At 40.7% G+C, this 23,047-nt stretch overlaps 1 protein-coding gene across 4 annotated transcripts in view; it reads left to right on the plus strand.

Annotated features, from left to right (window-relative positions):
* LOC137099844 (tenascin-like) overlaps window positions 1–23,047 on the plus strand; it is a 55,925-nt gene that overhangs the window by 27,393 nt on the left and 5,485 nt on the right. For 3 of the 4 annotated variants that reach the window (XM_067477170.1, XM_067477190.1, XM_067477181.1), the window contains 12 exons: window positions 1,798–1,913; window positions 11,788–11,941; window positions 12,667–12,936; window positions 13,731–16,832; window positions 18,974–19,096; window positions 19,197–19,340; window positions 19,887–20,006; window positions 20,123–20,272; window positions 20,514–20,656; window positions 21,010–21,142; window positions 21,577–21,728; window positions 21,833–21,929. In XM_067477170.1, coding sequence (XP_067333271.1) covers window positions 1,798–1,913; window positions 11,788–11,941; window positions 12,667–12,936; window positions 13,731–16,832; window positions 18,974–19,096; window positions 19,197–19,340; window positions 19,887–20,006; window positions 20,123–20,272; window positions 20,514–20,656; window positions 21,010–21,142; window positions 21,577–21,728; window positions 21,833–21,929 — 4,704 coding nt within the window. The remainder of the gene's footprint in view (window positions 1–1,797; window positions 1,914–11,787; window positions 11,942–12,666; window positions 12,937–13,730; window positions 16,833–18,973; window positions 19,097–19,196; window positions 19,341–19,886; window positions 20,007–20,122; window positions 20,273–20,513; window positions 20,657–21,009; window positions 21,143–21,576; window positions 21,729–21,832; window positions 21,930–23,047) is intronic. The other variant, XM_067477198.1, reaches the window with a different exon arrangement.

The raw sequence follows: 23,047 nt of genomic DNA on the forward strand, positions 1-23,047 counted from the left end.
TCTCAAAGGTGACTGACAGACTGAAGTGAAAACACATCCAGAAATTATAAACCTTTAAGAGGAAAGGAGAAAACGAGTTGGCATCAGCAGCTGTAAAGCCTGATTCCAACAACTTTTTTTGGTTTTTATTTCACATTTAGACGTTTTGCAAAATGCCCAAATGTTAGGGAATTATGTATAAGGGGGAAGGGAAAGATACATTTCAGTTTAAATATTGGTGCATCATTTTCATTCATTTCATCAAGTGCATAACAATGTTGTGTATCCAGTCACATACCCCTCCATGTTTTATTGTCAAGTGCAAGCTGGATATTGGTAACTGCTTACAGGAACATGACGTCAGTCTCGCAGTGGTTTTATGAGAATCTGGTGCAGTAAAAATAAATGTGAGTTATAATCGAGTGCACTGTGTGGTTCTGCCAGGCTGAGGGCTGCACAGATGCCACATGTTTCTGCAAAGGTTTGTGGTGCAAATCCTGCAGTTTGGCTTCAGAAAGGTCATATTATTCATAGCAAGAGGAGCATTTTACAATTAGAGATAATTTGGTGATACACGCATGTGAACATGTTTAGAAATGCAGGTCTGTTTCGGTTCTGTAATGTCCACATTAGGTTGCTTAAATACGGTACTTTGTTTCCTGTCACAAGCTGCGATGTTGTTCCTTTAACGACCTCTGATGTTTTCACCTCCTCTCCCAAACAACACAATCACCCCATTGTTGTGGTCTTTGCACCTCGTGAATGTAACTTATATTTTCATTATCATAGCTATTAGTGTCCAGGGTTTCAGAGACCGTTCACTGGCGTCGTGGCTCTCACATCATGAATCTGGACTTGAGACTTAATAACAAAAGCACCGCTGTGTATCATGTTCAACCCGCAGATCAGATTGAACAGTTACTTTTATTGTTTTATTGCCAGTAAAATTTGACGCCAAGCGCTGATGCACACATAGCTCTGATGTGGTGAGTTTGGCATCTAGATGCAATCTGCAGCACCAGAAATGGAGGCCTGCTGGGTCATTTGTGTAGCGTTGAATCAGAAATCTGAAAAAGAGTTGAGATAAACCATTTAGACAAGAAAGTTTGGCCCCAAAAAGAAAGAAGATCTGGTACCTGGAGCTTCAGATTCTTAATACATCATACGCCAGGTTAAACCAAATCTCCCAGTATCACAAATTGTCTTCATGGGCTTTTTCCACCTCTAGAGTTCACAATATAAAACAGAAAGGTGCTAAAATGTCTTAAGCTTAACCATCATCTAACACAAATCTAAACCAATAAATAAGGCTAAAAACAAAACAAAATGGAATCATTTTTTCATTCTCCTGAATCTTTCACTTTGGATTGACATTGTGTCTTTGGCTCAGTGTCACCACCTCCTCAGTTTGATCTAAGTTGTGTTTCATTCTCTTCTCCTACAGAGAACCAATGGCAGACATAACCTTCTCATTAAAAGAGTTGGTTACTGATGTTGGTTGAACATCTGCCTTGATTTTCCCCCACTATCAATGTTTTAATTCTTGAGGCGGTGGAAGTTTTCCAGCCTTTATCTGTTAGGATTCTTCTGCCAACTTGATTTGTTGCAGAACTTCTACCCTTCTGCTAAGAAAAACCTACCTGTGGACAAAGATCACTGCCAAGAAAGTGTGTCCAGAATTTGTTTTTTTTTTTTTTTCAGAAGTTATGTTTTTGCAAAAAGCTTCTTTGTCTTAAGCTCCATAAACCACCATCTTTGTCTGGAACCAGGTTTTCTCGCCTCTCTCCCTCACTTTGTCTCTCTCTCTCTGTGTTTCAGCCATGTCAGGTGTTTCCCAGCTGAGCACTCAGAACATCACAGAGACGTCTGTGACTCTGGTCTGGACTCCACCTTCTGTGCAGTATGACCGCTACCGCCTCACCTTCACCAGCCAGGTACACAAGATCTAGATCCAAATGTAGGTTTAAATCCAGTGGGCTCTGATCTAGTTAGTAGTTTCTTATCTCTACTCAAACTTTGGGCGTCATATTCAATGTTTCTTTCATTCCTGAATTTGTGTTTGCATTCAATATTTCATGCTCAGTTGTGCTCACACCGTTACTACGGTACTACAGTATACTCGGCTCAGTTAGTATGGATTAGGAAGGATGAGGCTTTGACTTGTGAAACAAAAACCACCAGGAACAGCAGATTCAGCAGATAATGCTGTCAATAAAACAAACAATATTACACGTTTTAAATTTAGGATGCCAAGGTTTTCCTGCAATATTTGGTTTAGCTTTTGACAAATTCACTTCATTCTCTGCTTCCAAAGGTTGTGTTAACATGTTTTTGAGACAGCATGGAAATAAAGCAGCACACTGCAAGACTGCGAGAATACCTGCACCTAAATACAGGTACATGTATTTAACACTAATGATATTGTCAAGTACAACATCATCCTTTATAAGCTGAAAGATTTATAAAGCAAACAAAAAACAGTTAGGATTAAGAATTATTACACACTTTTATGTTATAAATTGTAGCACAATAACTAATTACTATTCTGAAAGAAAACCGCGGTTTGAGGCAGAAACAGAAGTGAAAATAATAATTTGAATAATTTTGACAACAAATGTGGCCCAGAACCAAAATGAAGCTCAGGGAGTCCTTGACTGACTGAGTCCTCGCTGTCCAGACTCAGAAAGCTCCTCAGACAGTTTAAACAAGGAGCTGGTGGTCTGCAGACAGAGCGGCTAAACTGTAAATTAGCTTCTGGTTGCAGTTTACGTACAGAACTCTGTGACCTAAAGGATGACAAAGACAAACAGCTTTAAGTGTGAAATCAAAATATTTAAAGATGCTTCTAACCAACTGCACTAAAAAGCCAAGTTTCCACAAAACACTGCGAAGATGACAAACAATACATTTACCAAGGACCCCGGGAATTCTCTCAACAAATACTGATGAAAAATATCCTATGAAAGTTCCCTTAAGTCCTCTAAGAGGGACGACAGCTCACAAGGTTTCAGGGTCATAATCCAACTCTTAATCCTCTGTTTTACAGTGTGTTACAGTTAATACAAAGGTGGCTCTGACTCCAACAAACATGATACACACCAGCAATTTGTATCTTTTTATTCATCTTTTACAGCACTTTTTGTATTTGATTATGTAGCTGTGTTTTCAGTTTCAAAAGTTTCAAAATTAGTGGTAATTTTACAGGTACAATGGGCTGATATGTTAGACCGTATCACTAGTTAAGTTCAAATTGGTAAAATATTACATAAAGACATGTTTACACACTCAGGGTATAGTCTGGACACCATGGGTTCATTTGATGAATCACAAATTAATTTAAAATGTTGCTCCTGTGCTGTTTCTGTACATACTACAGTGTTTCCGACTCTGTGACGACAAACCTTGTTACGTATATATTCACGTTTATTGAGGTTTAGTGGCTACAGTACCTGCACCTCCAATCCTCACAAATGATCATATAACGTCTGTTTAAGCTAAGCTAAACATGCTGTGACTACAGACCATACAGACATGAGGCGGATGTCCATCTAAACTTGTAAAACTCCCCAATGTTTTGGCCCCGTTCTTGAAGAAAATGTCCACCCTGAATTCTTGCCTCCCTGCTGACCATCTCATCCAGCCCCAGCATCTGTTTTTTGACGTTTCTAAAAGATTCATGGTGCATTTTTTGGAATTTTCTGGCAGCAAAAAGTAAAATTGGCCCAAAGTTTCTTTTAAAAGTCTTATGCAGAGAATCTTCATGAGAGATGAGTAAGAACGATGGTGGAGCTTGAGCACGCAGGGTACGCTGGCTTCCGAGTGGGAGTCTAGGTGTGTGATTGAATAGGAAGCAGTGTAAAGTGCTTTGAGTGGCAATAGGTAGAAAAGCGCTTTACAAGTGAAGACCAACTTAACTGGAGTCCACCTGGACTGGAACATGGACCTGATTGGAGCAGATTTAGAATACAGAGTCCATACAGCACCTCTTTATATAAGGAACAGTCTGAGTCTGAATATTTTAAATCTTCAAATTTCACAGGAGCAAGATGACATCATTTCTGAGGCAAATCCAGTTAAAAATAGTTTTTAAGACGTCCCAGCGATCAGCAGGCAGAGACCTGTGCAGCAGAGATTCTCATCAGGTTTCTGTTCCACGAAAACACTGTAAAATTCTAAGTCATCTCCGGGGAGTCTCCAAAGCAAATCCTTCTCTTCCTTGGAAGACACACTGGACATTTATTCCTGGTGGCCACATCTGGATAGAAATGCCAAATCTCAATCTCACATGTCACTTTCCTGAAAGTCTGTTTTTTTGTTGGGTTGTTTTGCCTTCGTTTTACCTATAAATTATTATTGAGGAGCTCGAGTTTTTTTCCTGCTATGTTGAAGCCAAACAAGAGTATTAAATATTTGTGAAAAACACTTGAAATTTCTGAAATATGGCATACAAAGAGTCACTGACATCAGCTGAATGTACACAAACCTAAACCATTGTCTGCTTTAGCTGGAAACTTGAAGCAAAACATACATAGACACAGAATTCAGTTGACTTTATTGTTATTATATTTAATGAAAGAGTTTTAGAAAAGTCCCAATTCTGAAAATGAACAATCAGTAAATCCAGTTTTTTTCTAGCCACCGTCATATTTGTTGTATATGTCAAAAAATGGAATGAAACCTATTTTCACATCTAAAACTCTAGATTAAATCTGAATAGAGAGCAAACAGCTATTTGTACGAATGACGTTTAAACTAGTGGAAGCAGTAAAATCAGTGAAAGTCAGCGTAAATCTCAGCCTAAAATAATTCTTGCAGTATCTAATGTCAGTAGAAATTCCTCCCTGTCAGTTCATTAAATCCCTGCAGCCACCTGAAGGCAGCAGGTTATCGATCCCACGGGGACATTCTTGTGCTCAGCAGCTACTTGGGGCTTCAGGGTCTTGATGATTACTCTACAAACAGAGCCACCGTAAACCCTAACATTTGTATTGGTAAGAAACAAATTCCAAAGCAGCTATAAAAGCCGCAAAAGTTGACGTAATGTAAAGATGAAGCTGTTTGTCCACAGCAGTTGACACTAACAACAACATAAGATGTGAACTTAACATAATCCAGAAAAATAAATGACTGTTTATGAAGGGAATCTGTTGCAAACAAGCTGCTGTTTATAATAATTCCTCTTGATGAAACTATTTGTGCTCACAGACCAACACACACTGACTGCTGCTGCCTCTGAGAGGATTTATATCAGTTTACACTGAGAGGAGCTGCTGAAGGAGGCCAGATTCAGACGCACTTTAAAGTGTTTTCACTTTGCACTGAGTCTGAAAAACAAACCTGAGAAGAGAAACAGGCTGTAGCTTTGATTGTAATCACTGGTTGAGATCATGCTGGCTTCCTGTTCTGGTAGGTTTATTACGACATCATCTCGATTTAATGAACGCCGCAGCTGATACCCATGTGGAAGACACTAACACCTCATCTCCTCGCTTTAATAACGTGCTGCATTTCCTCCGCCGTTCACCCTCAAACCAGATTTTGTGGCTTATTCTCTCCCCTCGCAGGAAGCTCATAAGATAGGCCAGCGAGCAGAGAGGGTGTGTCCTTAGTGACAGGGTTAGCAACACAAACATCCTCCCTCACGTCATCTGTCAGGCTGCTTCTCCTCGACAAACACAAACCCCAACATAGCAACAGAGCTTCACTCAGGTGCCTCACTGACGACTCTGTGCAGTGTTTCCACTAACATGTAAAAGTTCAGCAATGCTGTGTAATGGACATTGTGGCCTCTGAGGGGCTGACGGCAGAGCCCATTGTTCAACTCCACAGCACTGCAACCACAGCCCTTTGGTTATGGTCAGACAATGTGTCTGATCTAACCCCAACTATAGTCTTCCTATGACCTAAACAAAGTCTAAACTTTTTAAAAATATATAATTTCATTGATATTTTCAAACATGTTTGCAACTCACTAATTATGTTATTAGGTTATCCTCCTTCAGTTAATAGACAACAAACATCTGTTTGCTTCTAGCTTCCTCATAGACGTGTGTGGGGGTTAGTATAACTCTATACAAATTTAATTTTCCGCATATAAAATGTATTTACATTGACCTTTACAGTCATTTTGTGTCCTTAGCAAGAATAACAGGGCAGTTCCGTTCTCTTCACGGCTTCATAGCCAAACAAATCCTTTCCTGCAGCGGTTGGTTGTGCTGCTGAGGAAAAATATAATAGGTGTGTGTGTGTGTGTGTGTATTTGGCAGAGCAAAAAGATGCTTCCTGGGCAGCTTTAAAAAGCGTTGCAGCAGACACAGGCGTTAACTAGAGTGGCAGTGATCAGCTTTGGTCGCTTGTCTGCCTGGTTGGGTCTTTTGATTCCATCTAAATGCCTCTTCAACCCTCAGGTACACTCATTTCTTCTATGAGCAGCGACATGTTATTGCTCCTTCAGCCACAGAAACCAGTGACCTCTGCATCACTTGTGTCTTCACAGACATGTGTGTTCAATCTGCAGCAGAAGGCATTAAAGAAGTGGAAAATTACTAATTGTGTTGGTATTTGTGAGAGTTGTGTTGAAGGGAGACAGAGAAGGGGTCATGTCATAAAGATAAAAAAATATTTTAGATTGATGCGCACACACATTGGACAGTTTACCACCTCCAAGCACATGTCCTGGCTTCCTGTCAAACTTGTTTTCCCACACACACTCTTACAGTGATCACATCATACTGTAATTTTTTTAGTAAAACAGCAGTAATCTTCCCCTCGGTGACATCATGGAGGGATTAAGTCTTGGACGAGAGCATCGACACCAGGAAGTATCCACAAGTGCAGAGGGAGAAAGAAAAGACAATGATGATGAAGAGGCAGAGACACAGGAAGCGATGGACCGACGCACAGGGAATGAGACTGGAACTGATTTAAGGACGTGACAGGACAACACACGATCATATTTATGAACCCACAGAGAGGATATTATCCTGCCTGAGGACCATGTGAAGCGTGAGGACAAAGGAGAGGGTGAAACGAAGGATAAAGAGCAGAGAGGAATGAGATAAACAACAATAAAATGTTCCTGAATTCCTTAAATATGTTGTCATAAGAAAATTCACGGCTCCTGCACACTGTCGGGTTTGTTGCAAGTCACAGTCTTAGTTTGAGTTTTGAGGCATGAATCCAAGGCTGTCTCCTAAAATCTTCACGGGGAGCATAATTGCAACCTGATAAGTTTCTTGTTAACATTACGAGTCTATGCAGTCAATTAGTGTAAGTGCCAAAAGAAGAAAAATAGTTGCATTAGAACGTAGCCCAGTGCCTTGCGTTCTTCATAGACACACATATTTTAGTTGTATGGGAAGAAAAACAACCAGAAACGTTTAGATACGAAGAACTAATATGATGAATGAACCATATTAATGTGCAGGGCAGGACTCCAGCGTCATTCACAGGTCCTTTTCTTTTAGTTCCAGGCGGATTTGGTTTATCTCAACACATTTAAAACACAAGTGAAATGATGCTGCTTTAAATGGCTCGTCACTGGCGCTGTGAGCTCTGGAAGGCCACATTCGTGCCCTTCACACTGGATATTTATTTGTACCCATCTGATAATATCTGTTTTCATTATTCACCATCTTGGCACTTAAGTGCATAGTCAATGATAGTTGCATTATTGACTTGCTAATTAAAATAGCAGATGTTTATATCCACAAATCAGGCATCTGCAGGTTTGTGTTATTCATTTTTCTTCTGCTGCGCTGCTCATTGTAGCATTAGGAGAAGTAATTTCTCGGTTTGGTCAACAATGATGACACAGTCATCTTGTTTGACTAATCTTTATTGGAACGGTCACTGGCCACATTGCAGCTGATCGAATGACCCGAGCAGTGTGAGCAGAGAGGCTGCAGGTTGTGGTTGTGCTGGAAGCCTGATGAAATAAGTGAGATTAATAAAGGTCCCAGTGTCTGCCCTGCTCAAGTCTGGGGCAGAACGAAGAACAGTGAATGAAAAGAACTCTTGAAGGTCGTAGGGAAAAGATGCAGATGTGAGATGCTTGTTGCTACGGAAAGGAGTAAACACTGTCAAAAACACGGTGACGGCCAGAGAGATGACATCACTACCAGCCCACAGCTGTGACAGATAGACGACGAAGAGAGAGAGAGAGAAAGGGAGGAAAAGAGAAGTTTATTAGGCCATCGGATAAACAACAACAGATAATATGAGAACAGATCATCAGCAGACTTGGAGGACGATTTGTCTCCGAGGAATGACAAGAATAAAAGACCGAAATTAGTCTGAAGATGGCTGAATGACTGACTGAGAGGAATAATGATGTTAATGTCATGAACTGTGTTTACATCCTTCAGCTATTTACTGTTCCCGGGTTACATCCTCAGGGTCTGTCTGAGATCATAAGAAACCACACGAGCTCCTCTGGTAACACTGGGCTTTTGCATAAAAGGTGCTAAATGCTTGAAGTGACCCATTGTGCCAATCATCAGTGACCTTCACCTACCTCGGAAAAGAAGCCTCTGTGGTCATCGTTAATAAATCATCACCATGAACACATGTTTCAGAGCCAGTCTACAGGTTTGACTGTCTCTCGTTTGTTCATGTGGAAGCAGTTAAAACCGTCTTTTCGTGCTGATGCTGTTCGGCAGCTGGAGCTCGGAGAGCAGAGACCGATCATTGAAACAACAGAATACACACCGTCGTAAAAACCGTCAGACTTCTAACAGGACACTGATCCGAAGCATGGAGCTTCACGCCTGTCATGAATCATTAGACGCTCCACCGTAGCTGTGTCACCGTCATTCATGTGGAAATAGTTGAAGCATCATAATGGACTGGCGTTGTTCCCAGATGACCTGCACGAAAGTGACAGGTCTTTGTAAAGTATGTCCAATAGGAACAAAGCAGCCTCATAAAACCTTTACATTCAGTTCAGAATAATGTTCTTTGCGTGTTTCATATGAACACATGAGCAATTGCTTCATATTTGGTTCATATTGAGACATCGTTTGAAAACCGTGGTTATTTATGATCTGCTATAGAAGACCCCACTCTTCTGGTTTCACTCTTTTCCACCAGATGTTGAACGTGATTCAAAGATTTGGTCCCATTCAGATAAAAGAGCATCAGTGAGGTCCGACATTGATGTTGTGAGATAAGACCCATCTCACAGTCGGCAATAGATGGGGTTGAAATCAGGGCTCTGTAAAGGTCCCGGAGCTGAAAGGAATAGAGAAAGAGAACCTTTGAGAATGTAAAACCCACTTCCCAACATTTCCAAGATCCAAGCTGCAAAAGGAGATAATTGATTTCTCTTTCTCCACTACTACAAACAGTGTGTTTTTTTCCTCTGGTTAATGACATCTGTGTGCATTATATGGAACAGCATCAATGTGGATCTGAATAAAATATATCACTGTCAGGAAGTGGGGACTTTTTAAATTGGAACACTGAATCAACTACCAGTCTTAACCAGTCTTAACCAACAGGTTTTAAAACCATAAATGCACTTCTTTAAGTGCATTTTAAATTTGGAGTCCAGTTTTCTGTGGATGAATCATCTGAACCCTGACTCATCAGGATGAGTCAGTGCAGTTCAAACAGTTCATTCAATCCTTTAAAATAAAATGTTGACACTGCGTATACGTTAGCTTCAGAAAGTAGAAAGAAGAAAGATTCATTCACTATACACTATAGTAACTCTGTGTAGCTTTGAAATTTAAATGGATAAAACTGACATCAGCGTAGACCCAGTAACCTGATTACAGTGACAGAATAAGAACAAAAAGGCAAAATGGCCAAGAAACTCAAAATCAAATGTTATAGTAAAGGTATAGATCATAAAAGGAGGTATGAACCCATTTCTAACGCTCCGAGTCTTCCCAGCAGCACAGTGGCCTCAATAATTGTAAAATGGAAGAAGTCCGAAACTGCCAGGATACTGCTGAGTCTGCCATCTGTCCATTCTGAGGAACTGGACAAAAAAGGCCTTGCATGGAAAGTGACCAGGTCACTCTGAAAGAGCTTCAGAAGTTCTCTGCAGTGAAGGGTCTGTAGTTGTTTGCATCACTGAGCCATGTGCTAAACACTCATACATAAAGCAGGAAATACTTTTATTTGCATCATAGTCCCCCATATTGTGTGGATTTTTCCACATGACAAATTGTTAACTTGAACCTGAAGGGAAAAAAATTTGTACAATGACCCAGGTCATAATTCTCCTCGTTGTCCCTGAACGCCCCACGGAGACGCCACACAGCCTTAAAGCATATCTTAAATTTATTGGAGCCTTAGTTTTAATGATGTCACCTTCATTCGTATGGAAATGGATGAAAGCCTTTAAAGACGCAGACGCTGATCCAGGATGACCTCTGAAAGTTCATCGCCAGGCAACCAACACAGTAACCAACATGGCAACCAGCTGTGGTCCATTCACTTTGTAGCACGGTATCCATTCATTAGAGGGTCAAAAAACGCGAGCGCAGCTCTCTCTGTGGAGTAATTGTTAAGTAAACTGCAGCTCTTAATTCATGGGAAGTTTCAAGCTTTTCGGTACAGAACTTAAATAATTAGAACTTGGTGCTTTTTTAGGACTGAAGAGCCTTAAATCAACGTGCAGCATGAAATGATCCTGACTGAAAATGTGGAAAAGAGAGAAGTGAAGAACACAGAGTGGGATCCTGTCTTTTTCGATTAAGGTCAAGCCTAGAAAAACACTGACATCACCAAAAAGCTTTTTGCGTGGATGTTTACATAGATGTATGACCAATCAGCATTGCAGTAGCTTTATCGGGAGCCAGCAGAGAGGGGCCCAGTTTAACTACCACAGCAGAGAAAATTAACATTCCAGCTTCTACTTTTTTCTGAATGTTTCTTTTTCTTTTTTCAAATTATGTTTAATTTCATAAAGTACTATCAACACAGTCAACGTTAACAAAATGACCAGACTGCCATTCATTTCTAATTCACTGGTCCTGGTCCCTGTTGTGAGGGATTCTGATTTTCTTTTTCCGTCACTACAGGAATATATGAATCTTTGGGTTAGCAGCACATAATAGATAAACGGCAGTTTGATGACTTCCAGTGACATCAGCGATTCTCCCCAGGATTAATTCTGTTTCGCTTCAGTAAACTTTGATTTTGGAAAATCCAGAACAAAAAAAAACAACAGGACCAGTGTTTGTCTCTGGCCACACACACATACGTGGACGCCCTGCAGACAGCACAGTGTTTCCACTTAGTCTGATGAAGATGTCTTCATGCATCCTGATGATAATTACCTTGTGATTTTCTTCTTCTTATTATTATTATTACTCCACAGAGATCCATAAATGTGTTTGATCCTTCAGCTGACTGAAGTCAAGTCAACAAACAGTTTGGAGAAACTCTTTGGGACTCATTTTCAACTGTGGAATAAAAAGCCGTCCTCTACTGGTTGATATAACTCACTCTCTCCATTTGATCTCCATTACATTCTAAGTGCTGATGGATTAGAAGTGACAGTGTGTTTAAATTCAGAACGTCGAACTCTGTGAAAACGTTGAAAGGTCATTAAATACAGGTGATAAAGTATATAAAAAATTGGACAGGCTTGTAGAGGAGGTACTTCAGTGCAGGACATATCTGTCATTTTGATGTAATGATGCTTTTATGTACAATGTGCTGGTCTAACAATAAAGGTTTGGTGTCGCTGACATTTTGACCTTCTTCGTTTGCCTGATCGACACATTAACTAGGACCTTTAGCCTGTTAAAATGAAGAATTGACTATTGTTTCTTTCTCGTTTGGCCCAAACAGAAGGAGCATGACCAGCAGGTAACCATGCAGGTGGAGGGCAGTCTTACCACCTTCACTCAGACTGGACTGGCAGCTGGTCAGGAGTACACGGTCACCATAACGGGAGAGCTTGACGGCAGGAAGGGAGCTGAGAGCTCCACTGAATTCATGACACGTGAGCTGCTTTGCTTTTTTCCCCCCTTTCTTTTTTTTTTAAACACAGGAGAATCCTGTGATTCTGTTTTCCTCTTCTTGGTCACATTGGACCTTTCAGAAGATAAAAGTTTAGCAGAAAATGTTTTTACCACCTGAATAAAATTTGAAAACTACATCTAGCACAAGGGTTAGGTCATGGCATATATTGGTCATGGTTGTTGGACTTTTTTTTTTTAATAACATAGTGTAATGTCTCTTTTATCCACCACCGGACTTGTCTTCTTGTTTTCCTATAATGCCATAAAAAATGTGAAAACAAACCTTATCTTCAAATCCATGCATTGAGAAGGATACGTCAATTAAACAGTAATCCCCACAAAATGTCCCTATAAACGTGCATTCTGTAGTAGTTGGGAAAGGGAGAGTGTGACCAACATGTTGGCAGACGTGTGCAGCTCAAACTGGCAGAGCGATTTTAAACCTTTTACCACTCGGTGAACAGTGAGACTGGTGTGTTCAGGGCCCTAACAGAGTTTATTAACTTAAAGAGGAGGGATGTGCTGCAGCAAGGCTGCAGAGTGAAGCTGAGGCTGGAAAAGTGTGAGTGGTCTTTTATCTGCCTTTTTCCAGAGGGTAATTTTCCCCTAATCCATCTATACAGCTACATGTTAACTGGTAGAAGACAGACTGTACTGTCAATCTGTAAGTTACGAGGGTTTGTTTCTTTCCCGTATTCACCTCCAGTCATCCCCGGTCCTACCAACCTCAAAGTTGTCAAGACCACTTCAACATCTGCGGTGGTCCAGTGGGAGAAGTCACAGGGGGAGATTGACAGGTACCATTTGACTGTCACACCCAGTGATGCAGCAGGGAAGAGCCAAGAAATGACCATACCAATGGGCCAAGACTCCGCCCACATCCTGCAGCTGGAGGCGGGACATTTGTATGACATTGTTCTTGTGGCAGAGAAAGGCACAAGCCGGAGCAGACCAGTGACCACGCAGGCAGTTCCCGGTGAGTAGGACCAAAGACGTTTCTATATCCATGTCTGAATTAACATTGGTGCTGTCAAAGGCTTCTGTGACCTGTGAGAGCTTGGCCGCAGTGCAACAATATTTCCTTCAGTGTAAAGTTGAATGTCCAGGCACCTCATTATTCAGTAAAACACACCATACTGTATAAAATGCATTAGAATATGGAGAAAAATTAAAGGTTTTTACATTGCTTTCTATAATTTAGGGTTTAATGTACATTAATGCTTTCAAGATTCCCTCCTAATATTAATTATATTTCAATTTTCTGCTTGCAGGTTTGACATGGACACCACAGCTACTATAAATCAGGGTTCCCGTCAAGTGTTATTATGACCCCATTTACATTCTGTCAGTTCATGCATTTTGGGCAAATCACATAATCATTTGAATAAGAACAAATATATGCAAGTAAATTTCAGAAGTGGTGAATGCAGATTACAAATCCTGTTGCTTCATAGCAAAATGTTTAACATGCAACTATTGTTTCAAATAAAATCACTGTCAGTAAGCAGTGTGCAGAAATGTTCACTCACAAATGTTTTTTGGCCTGTAATCACATTTATAAAATCCCAACTAGCTATAAATGAAAATGTTTTCCATCTGATTGGATTTCATTTGAAAATGATACGTTAAGGACAAGTGTAAATGGGGCCAATTGATTTTAAATCTTGTTTTCTTCCGTCATTAGACGTGATCTCTTTGGGATGACCGACTACAGAAAAATATGACAACCTTAATATTGAATCCAACTGTTTACTCCCTTCACATTTTTAGGGAAGACATTACCAAGTGTTACCACTGCAGCTTTGACCATGCAGGTCACACAAGCGCCCGGACAAGAAGTTGGCGACAGTGAACAAGAGTTTAACCCATCGCTGGAGGTGCAAGTCCCTGAAAAGGGAAGGAGGGAGGGTGGTAGTGAGGCCGACCCTGTAAAAGTCAGAGGTATTGATGGATCTAATGAATATTCCTCAATAACTCAACCTCTGTTCAGCAGAACAATGGCAAAAAATGGCACCAAGCCCAAAGTCTTTCAAAGGCTCAGAAAGCCCAATGTCCCAGGCCCTTTCCGTTTCAATGCCACTAGAGTTGTACCTGGAGGAAGAAAGGTTGGCCCGGGCGCTTTAAAAAAGCCTCTTCTGGGGTGGGACAAGAAGATATCAATAGTACCTAAAAAACTCAAACCAGCTGTACCCAAAATAGGACACAGAAGAGTATCTTTAAATGTGAGTGACCCAAGTTTTAAGGCATCAAGCTCTGAGAGAAGGGATGACAAAAACCCAACTCTAATGTCTGAGACTGATTCCGAAACAAACAGTCCAAGTAGCTTAAGGGAGATGAAAGAGCAGACAGATGTTGGCGTTTCAGGCCAAGGAAACGAAACTGCTCCAGTGTCTTCAGAGCCAACTGGGACTGCTCAAAGGCAAGAGAAGAAATGTTTGAACAAAATTAAAGTGACACATTTAAGATTACCCCTTAAGGACAGAGGAAGTGGGTGTGGAGGGGATGGAGCCATGGCTGTAGGAAAAATACTGGGTTCTGATGAAGTTTCCCCAGAAGTAGATGGAACACGCTCCTCTGTAAAGAGTGACACAGAATATTCATCAGATCCTTTACATAAACTCTTGACTGACACTTTTGACAATTTGAACATCACAACCTTTTCCGTTCACCTGTCTGAACCATCAAACCTCTCTGCAGATGTAGAAACAGCGAGAAAACAAATTTTAAGTAGACTAAAACCAGTGTCTTCGTCATCGTCCTCCTCCTCCTCCTCACAGTCATTATTATTTCAGTCATCAGCTGCTGCATCATCATCACTGACTTATCAACCATCAATAACTGAATCATCATCTTCAGCATCATCTTCCCCCATGTTATCTTTATCAACAATGGCACCATCATCACAAAATACATATTTAACCTCATCATCATCCCCAGTGCCAGCACCCCTGCCATCACTGTCACCATCCTCCTCCTCTAACTCAGATGAATCGGATTCCGTTGGACTTAATAAACTAGATGCTGATAACAGCATAAGCACCACCACTGTGACACCATCAAAAGACAAGAAACGACTCCCCTCAAAACACGGTGAGCTTCTACGTCATGCATTTCCAAAGCATGGATATTCACGTTATCCACCCCGATCATTTCCGAACAAGACCCTAAATTTAGGAATTCGTGACCGAGCTTCTGTTGGTTTAAACCTCAATCCAAGACAAAAGACAGAGAACAACCGCACGACCACCAAGCAATTCTCATCATCCCCATCTTCATCTAATTCAGAGGTATCACCTTCAGTTGAGTTAAAAACACCTGTAAAGAATGTAAGGGAACATGGACTATCTACTACAGTGTTTTCTAGAGATGATCAAAACCAAAATAAGATGCCAGCGGGAAGAAGATGGATCCCAGGTACTCTGAAGACAGGACACCTGCATCGCCCCTTTCTAAATATCAGAAATAATCAAAACCGGACTCGTCCAAATGTGAGGTTTATGACTAGACCCTCTCAACCTAAAACAGTGACACAGAAAGAGCAGATGTCTCCCACTCAGTTGCCAGCTACTCTGTCAGCTCCTGTTTCTAAAGAATCCTTTCTATCTAAAGGTGCTGAGTTGGGAGGAGAAGTGAAAGGGGACTTTGTTGGGAAAAGAATGTCCATAACAAGCATGCCCAATGAGATGTCCAATCAGACTCTCACAGGTATTGGAGGTCCTTCCTCCATCCGCCCAACTACCAAAGTTGGTTATTCCCATCGCGTCCAACCGATTGGACCTTCGACAAACAAAACACGTCAGATAATAAGGCTATCTGAACATCCATATAGAGGTCGCAAACCATTACCAACCAGAAAGATAAATGGAGGCAGTAGAATTGCAGTTGTGAGTCAAAGTGTCCCTAAACTCCCAGCAGAGGAGGATGTTCCCAGGCCTACCCAAGTAGTCACAATTAGTAGAGTAGAGAAGGAAACTGGAAAGGTAGAGCCACATCCCAAGATTAATGGCCCAAATACACTCATCAGACAAACTAATGAATTGGAGCAGGGGAGTAATGCCCTCATCCAAACTACTCAATTTGAGGAAGAAATTAGCAACCCGAATACAAATTTGGAGTCTGACAAAAAAAAAGAGGCGGCTGATGGTGGTAAAAATAATGGTGGCACAAGTCGAGGTAGCCCAACTATCAGACAAAGTTTCTCAAGACCAGTCCCTCTTACAAAGAAAAAAATACAACCAAAAAATAGAATAGCACACTATATCAGTGGAAGCAAAAGGGGAGAGCATCCAAAAACAAATCATACTGCAGGAAGGCTGCTTGACAGAAAGACCGCGCAGACAGGAATCGCTGCTTCCAAACCTGTGATGCCGCCAGATGTGTCTTCTGTGGGGGTCACAAGGGAACCTCTGGACTATGTGGGAGTGGCAAACCGGAGCTCAGATGGATTTACTCTCATGTGGGACTCACCAGAAGGGAAGTACAAAAGCTTTGTTGTGACCACAAAAGAGGTCGGAAAAACAGAAGAGCCAAAGCCGAAAGCAGTCAGGGTAGATCAGAGCGAACCCATAGACTTTGAGAAGGATGGTGGCAATGAAGAGGACAGTACGGAATCAATTAAAGAGGCAGATAACACTGTCAGCGAAGCAGAAAACAGACTAACTGAAAGTGTCATTACACAAATTCCAAAGAATAAAAGCAGCACGACTGTCAAACATGCAACACAAAGTGACAAGGGATTGATAAAAGTTCTTCCAGGTTCAACCCGCTCCTTCCAGTTTGAGGATCTGTTTCCTCAGACTGAGTACACTGTAACCTTGCTTGGAATGGGCCCTGGCCTTCTGTCCAGACTGCACAAGCTTGTCATCAGTACAGGTACCAGCCATTGTGACAGTAGATCAACACAAATTACTACTGCACAATGTCACAAATAACCCTATTAATGTTGTGAAACTGTCCACGTCCAAGGACATGTCCATGCACATGTCTTATCTTTACTACCATTTATGTTGCGCTGATCAAAATACACATGTAACGGTGAACTAATTACTTGTCTTACATCAACTCCATTCTTATGTCAAGTACTACACTTGAACACTGTAAGCCTGTGTTTTACAGTTTGGATTTGTCATTTATGTGTTTGTCCTTTTAAAGATTTGGTCAGTGACACACTGTATAACATGTTTTGCTGTTTTCAGCTACTGATTTGGGAATTTGTGTAGTCTTTCTTGTGCACTTATTCCTCAGCTCTTATGAATATGTAACATATTCATATTCATGAATTAGCCGTATTACATGATAATCACAAGCCATACATCTATCACTCTTCTTTATTCGATGTCAGATCTCAGAAGTGAATTGACACAGGTTGTCTCATTGTTAGCATGGTTAGCACTAGGATAGGAGACTAGTTTGACCATCAGTCGGCTTACATATTACCATAATAGTAACATTGCTAACTTTATAGACATCACTAGATCTTTTATATAACCATGAATCAATCTTTTTCTTACCAAGTCTTCAGTAACTAACACACTATATACTCCTTAAAGGAAACCCCCCCAAAAAATTACAAAGGCTGACAAGTAGTGACCAGGTTCCATGCAATTTGACTTGACAATTCTGCAATACCAGAGCTGTGCTAGTATAATGATGATATAGTGAGCTGAAAAAAGGTAAGGCCCTTGCAGAAAGAAACTATGGTACTGGAGTTTCTTGTGACCTGGAAAGGTAAATTTGGGTGTCATCTGCAAAAAAGATGACTGTAGCTGTTCTTTTACAGTGTAGCATACAAGTGTTAAATAGGTAAATCGAGGTTTGAGGACTGAGCTTCATGTATGCTGTGCTCTGATGAATGGCTACAGTTTGAGACAGAGTAGTTCCTATCCTGAGGATTTGACTCGTAGCACTTTAGCACTTTGCCTGAGAGTTTGTCTGGTAGTGCTGAAGTGACATCAAAATGAGTTTAATCAACAACTCATAACAGCATTCATTCACTGCTGCTCTGGTCTTCTCTCATTCAGGGTAAGCTAACATCCAGCTTCACTGACACCCCTTCACCTCTCACCCAAATCAGGGTAAGACCACAGCTGGTCTCTATATGTTTCATTTAGTTTTACTTTTTTTACAACCAAATGCAAAAAAAAATAAATTTGTTGACTTCCAACATCATTAAAACTAATTGTAGAACATGGTTTAATGTGAATATTATACAATTCAATTATTTTTATTTTTTCTAAATAGCCAAAAATGTAAGTACAGTCCAAATATTAAGAGCATGGCACTGTAATACATATTTCCAAATGTTAAACAATATACTGTATTAAAATGATATAAAATATATCTGTGTCAGAAAAGATTTTCAGTGATGCTCATCTCTCCTTGGAGTTTAGCAAAATAGTTTTTAAGAATGAATAAAATTCTGTTAGGTTTCAAATCTAAATCTGACACTTAAGATTTGTCACTTTCAGCTCTTATGACTGTGTTAAACATATTTGTGTCCATTTATTCTTAGAAGTCTTGAGATCTTCTTTTTCTTCCTTTGTTTCACCATCATTTATTCCTGCCACGCTTTTGTTTTCAGGTTTGAGCGGCCAGCTAATTACTGTATTAAAATGTCATCAGTCTCTCCTTTGCTGCCTTCCAGGATCCATTACCTGCATTTGATTGTTACACTGTGTGTATATGATTTGTATACTGTATATATGTTTGCACTGTACATATATACACACAAACTCACTGGAGCACTAATAGCCAAAATGTGGATGAATAAATAATGTACACACTGACTTCACTCTTTCTGTGGCCATTTGTCTTTTCTTTCTGTTTTGTTCTTCACAAGACTAAGTTGGTCTTTATCCTTTTATATTTCTTTCTGTTTAACTTTCCATTTTTTGTCTTCTTGTTTACGTAGTTTTCCTTGTGCATTTTATTTACTTCTCTCTTCGAATTAATTGTCCTCTTTTTTTTTTGTCCTTTTCATTCACCTCTCTCATTGTGTTCTTCATCTGATCCAGGCCCAGAGCCTCCAACCAACATAGTCTTCAGTAAAGTGACAGAAAACTCCTTGACAGTTTCCTGGACAAAACCAAAGAGTCCAGTCAGTGGTTTCAAAGTCACCTACACTCACACAGAGGATGGTAAGAAATCGTGAATTATAGATACTGTAGCAGCTTCCTGAATTGTCAAACAGCACTGCAGCTCGGCAAATCAATGAAAGAATTTTCCTCGTCCACGAAGGTGAGCCGATGTCGGTGTCTGTGGACTCGGAGCAATCTGCCTTCACCCTATCGCAGCTCTTACCTGGCTCATCTTACGAAGTCAGCATCATATCCACTCTCGGACTGGATGAGAGCGATCCAGTCAAAGATTTAGTCATGACACGTGAGTAACAATACAAATGAACTGGTCTCCCTTCACTTTGCATTACTTTATGTTAAAGTAATGCAAGAAACTGCTTTTTTTTAAATTATGAGTGGAACTTGAAGGAATATTATTCTTTTTCTCTCAAAAAGTTTACACGTTCGCTTACGTCCTCTCTTCTCTTTAATGTAAAACTAAATAAGATAGTTTCAAAAGCTGAGAAGCCAAAATCTTAATCTGCACGTTTCCTTTTGTTTCTCTTGTTAAAATAATTCTGGAGACACATCTTTCACAGTGTCTGTAGCAGGTGCTGGGTCTGGAAAGAATCTGTGAATTTTTTCAGTTCTCACAAAGGAGTCTCTTCCTGGATTTGTTTCAGGATTCTGTAATATTTCAAAAACTGTTCCTATAACTGGATGATTTCTGTGGTGGGTGGGATAAGACAATCACAGTGAGTTTCCTTTTAGCAACCCTCACTGTTTCTTTCTTAGCTAACAGCTTTTACATATTAGTTTTTTAAAAAAAATATAATTAAAAACACTTTTGTCTCTTCTGGCTCTTTCTCAGTACCTGACCCACCTACAGACCTCCGGGCCATAAACATCACAGACACTAAAGCCTTGTTATTATGGCGTCCTGCATTGGCCGCCGTCGATAAGTACACCATTGTGTATGGCTCGGGTACAGGTGAGCTGTGGTGCAGTTGTGTGTGTTGTGCATTAACTCCAGTGTCTAAAGATTAACATCACATTTCCTTTGTTCTCACAGACATATCAGTTGACAAGTTCTTTGTGTTCGTTCAGGTTCAGAGTTGAGGGTCTCTGTGTCTGGAAATGCAGCAGAGCAGCAGCTGAGCGGCCTGGAGGGATCCACCACCTACACCGTCACCGTAACCAGCCAGCTGGACAGCTTGGAGAGCCCCCCGACCACCACCAGCTTCACTACCACCAGTGGTCAGGGCACACGCACACACACATATCTAGATCATACCCTGATACTGTAAAGCAACACTGTAGAGCTGCCGAGGTGATTGAAAATTAAGCTTAATGAATTAGCAAACTTTGTGCCAATCCATCCATTATCTACACGGCGTATTATCTCGAGATCTGGGGGAGTGGCTGGACACCTGAACACCTTGCAGGTAGCTGAGGCCTAGACTTAACTAACTACCACCTTCCAACTGTTACTTTTCAGGCTCTGGGGGAGATGGAGATGGTCCTGGTGATCTCCAAGTCAAAAATGTGACCCCTCGCACTGCCCTGTTGTCATGGAAGCCGTCTTCAAATCCCGCTGGAAGCTATAGGCTCACCTATCAAACTGAAGGCCAAGAAATGAAGGTGAGATTTATGTTGAGAACCAGAAAACTGCTAGTGCCCAATACCCTTATTTACATTGGTTCATCTTTTTTCCTCTTAATTTCATGGGAAGTTTCCTCAAATCATCACTCGATATTAATGATAAAGTTAAAAGTAATTTTTTTTGAAAGAAAAGCTGCTGTGCACTTACACAACTATCAATATATAACATCTGGGATACGTAAAGCAATTCACTGAACAGTTTTATTTGAAAACCATTTCTGTTTTTTCCATAATGAATCAAATTAGTTTTCTTTATTTGAATGTTACTGACTAATGCTCACTTTTTTTGTTTGACATTAATCGTGTGAATCCTCCTGCTGTGTTTTGCGCAGGAAGTGATTGTGGATCCTTCCGTATCAGAGTACAATTTGACCAGGCTCCATCCTGGATCGAAGTACCTGGCGCAGCTGCAGACAGAGGAAGGAGGACGATACATTTCTGGCGCCTCCGCCGAGTTCACCACCCGTACACAGCTTTCAATTTCAATAAATGCTCCCAAAAAAGTTCATTTAGTGAATGCAAATGTAATTTTTCTGCTACATCTTCATCAAAGCATTCAAAATTTAGACTTCACCTAATCCAGCCCAGGTGTGGGTCCGAGTCTGTCAGCAGGTGTATATTTTGTTGTCAAAGTGTCTGAAGATTACCTAAATAAGGAGTCGAAACATGGAGACTGGACTGAATATTTTGTTAGTCTTCTGCAGCTATAAAAGATTCTTGTTCCTTTATACATTTTGAATCTAGTAGTATTTCACCTGACAAAATGATCATATAGAAATTCTTCAGGAAGATTATTCAGTTTTCCTGAAAGACTACGAAAACGTTTGATAGTTTTGTCTTTACATCATCTCCTTTGTATGTTTCCTTCCCGTCTTTATTCTCTTTGTCCTCCGTCTCAGGGACTCTGAGGTTCCCCTTCCCTGCCGACTGCTCTGAGGAGCTGCAGAACGGCATGAGGACGTCAGGCGAGGTGGAAATCTTCCCCCAGGGGAAACTCGGACAGACGATAGTGGTTTACTGCGACATGGAGACAGATGGTGGAGGTTGGACGGTATGGTGACCGCTGGTCCAGTTCTCCTGGCTCCTGTAGTTTAAGCATTAGCCTTTACTGAGATTTGCCTGTGTGGAACCTGTTTGTATGTTCCCGGTCTGCAGGTGTTCCAGAGGAGGATGGATGGCTCAGTAAACTTCTTCAGAGGCTGGAACGACTACGTTAATGGATTTGGAAACCCGAGTGGAGATTTCTGGCTGGGTGAGAACCTCTTCATGAAAAAAAAACAACACACTGTTTGTGCTTTGAAACTGCGAATACATCATGAATACAACCTGAAAACTCTGGTTTAAATGTAATTACCCTCTCACTGTGCTGCAGACTCATTTTTGAATTTTCCAAATAACAATTGTGGTTAGAAAGTCTGAAATATGTTTAATTTATATGCACTTCCCTCTGAAGTGTGCTAATAAAGTAAAAGATAGTAAACACAAACATGGATGGAATATGTCCATCATTAAAACATGCATCCTATTTTCTGATTTGGGTTTAGATTATTTTTGTACTTTTTAACTTTCCTGCAACATTGCTGGTTGACCTGTGAAGAACTGTTATGGAGCCTGTGATCGGGAATCCAGGCTTTTATTCAAAGGACTCTTCATCGATCGGCAGCACACTGACATACAAGAGGATCTACTGGTGCAAAAAAATTCTTATTATTATTAGTCTCTTAACCACTGGAAAGAAAACAAGCCCAAATAAGTAAAGATCTGAAAGTTGAGTACAGACAATCTTCTCTCCCAGTAATTTTATTTATTTCTGTATCAATGATGAAGCAGCTTTTCTGTCCCTCTTTTGATGATACAGCTTGGATAAAACTGGTCCAGCTGTCATTCTGACTCTGCTTTGAATCTCAGTCTGACACTTTGACTTGGTTGTGATGTTTCCCTGGATCACGATGTTACAACAAAAACTTGCGGCACAGACACATTTCAGGTGAACAATCTCTGCAGGTTGATTTACTGGAACAGGCCTCTGATGACTCGATCAAATCCACCTGAGACTAACTGAACGTTTCTTTGCACCTCAGTGGTTGATGAGTTCATGTGGAGCACCTTGTGGTTCTGTTTTTCCTTTCTGATTGGTCTTTGCTGATAGTCGCAGCCTATTATGTGACTGTCCTTTTGTACCAGCAGAGCCTGTTCACTTCTTTGATAGTGTGGCCAGGTTTCTATGAAGCAGAAAAGCAGCTTCTCAGGTCTACTAATTCACTTCCTGTGGACCGATTAGTTCTGCTGGTTATTCAACAAAAGCACTAGAGGCATTTAACCAGTCAAATCCCAAAACATAATTAGTTTCTAAGATCTTTTCCAGCATAT

The sequence above is a fragment of the Channa argus genome, chromosome 1 (genome assembly GCF_033026475.1).
Source record: "Channa argus isolate prfri chromosome 1, Channa argus male v1.0, whole genome shotgun sequence".
Lineage (NCBI taxonomy): Eukaryota > Metazoa > Chordata > Actinopteri > Anabantiformes > Channidae > Channa > Channa argus.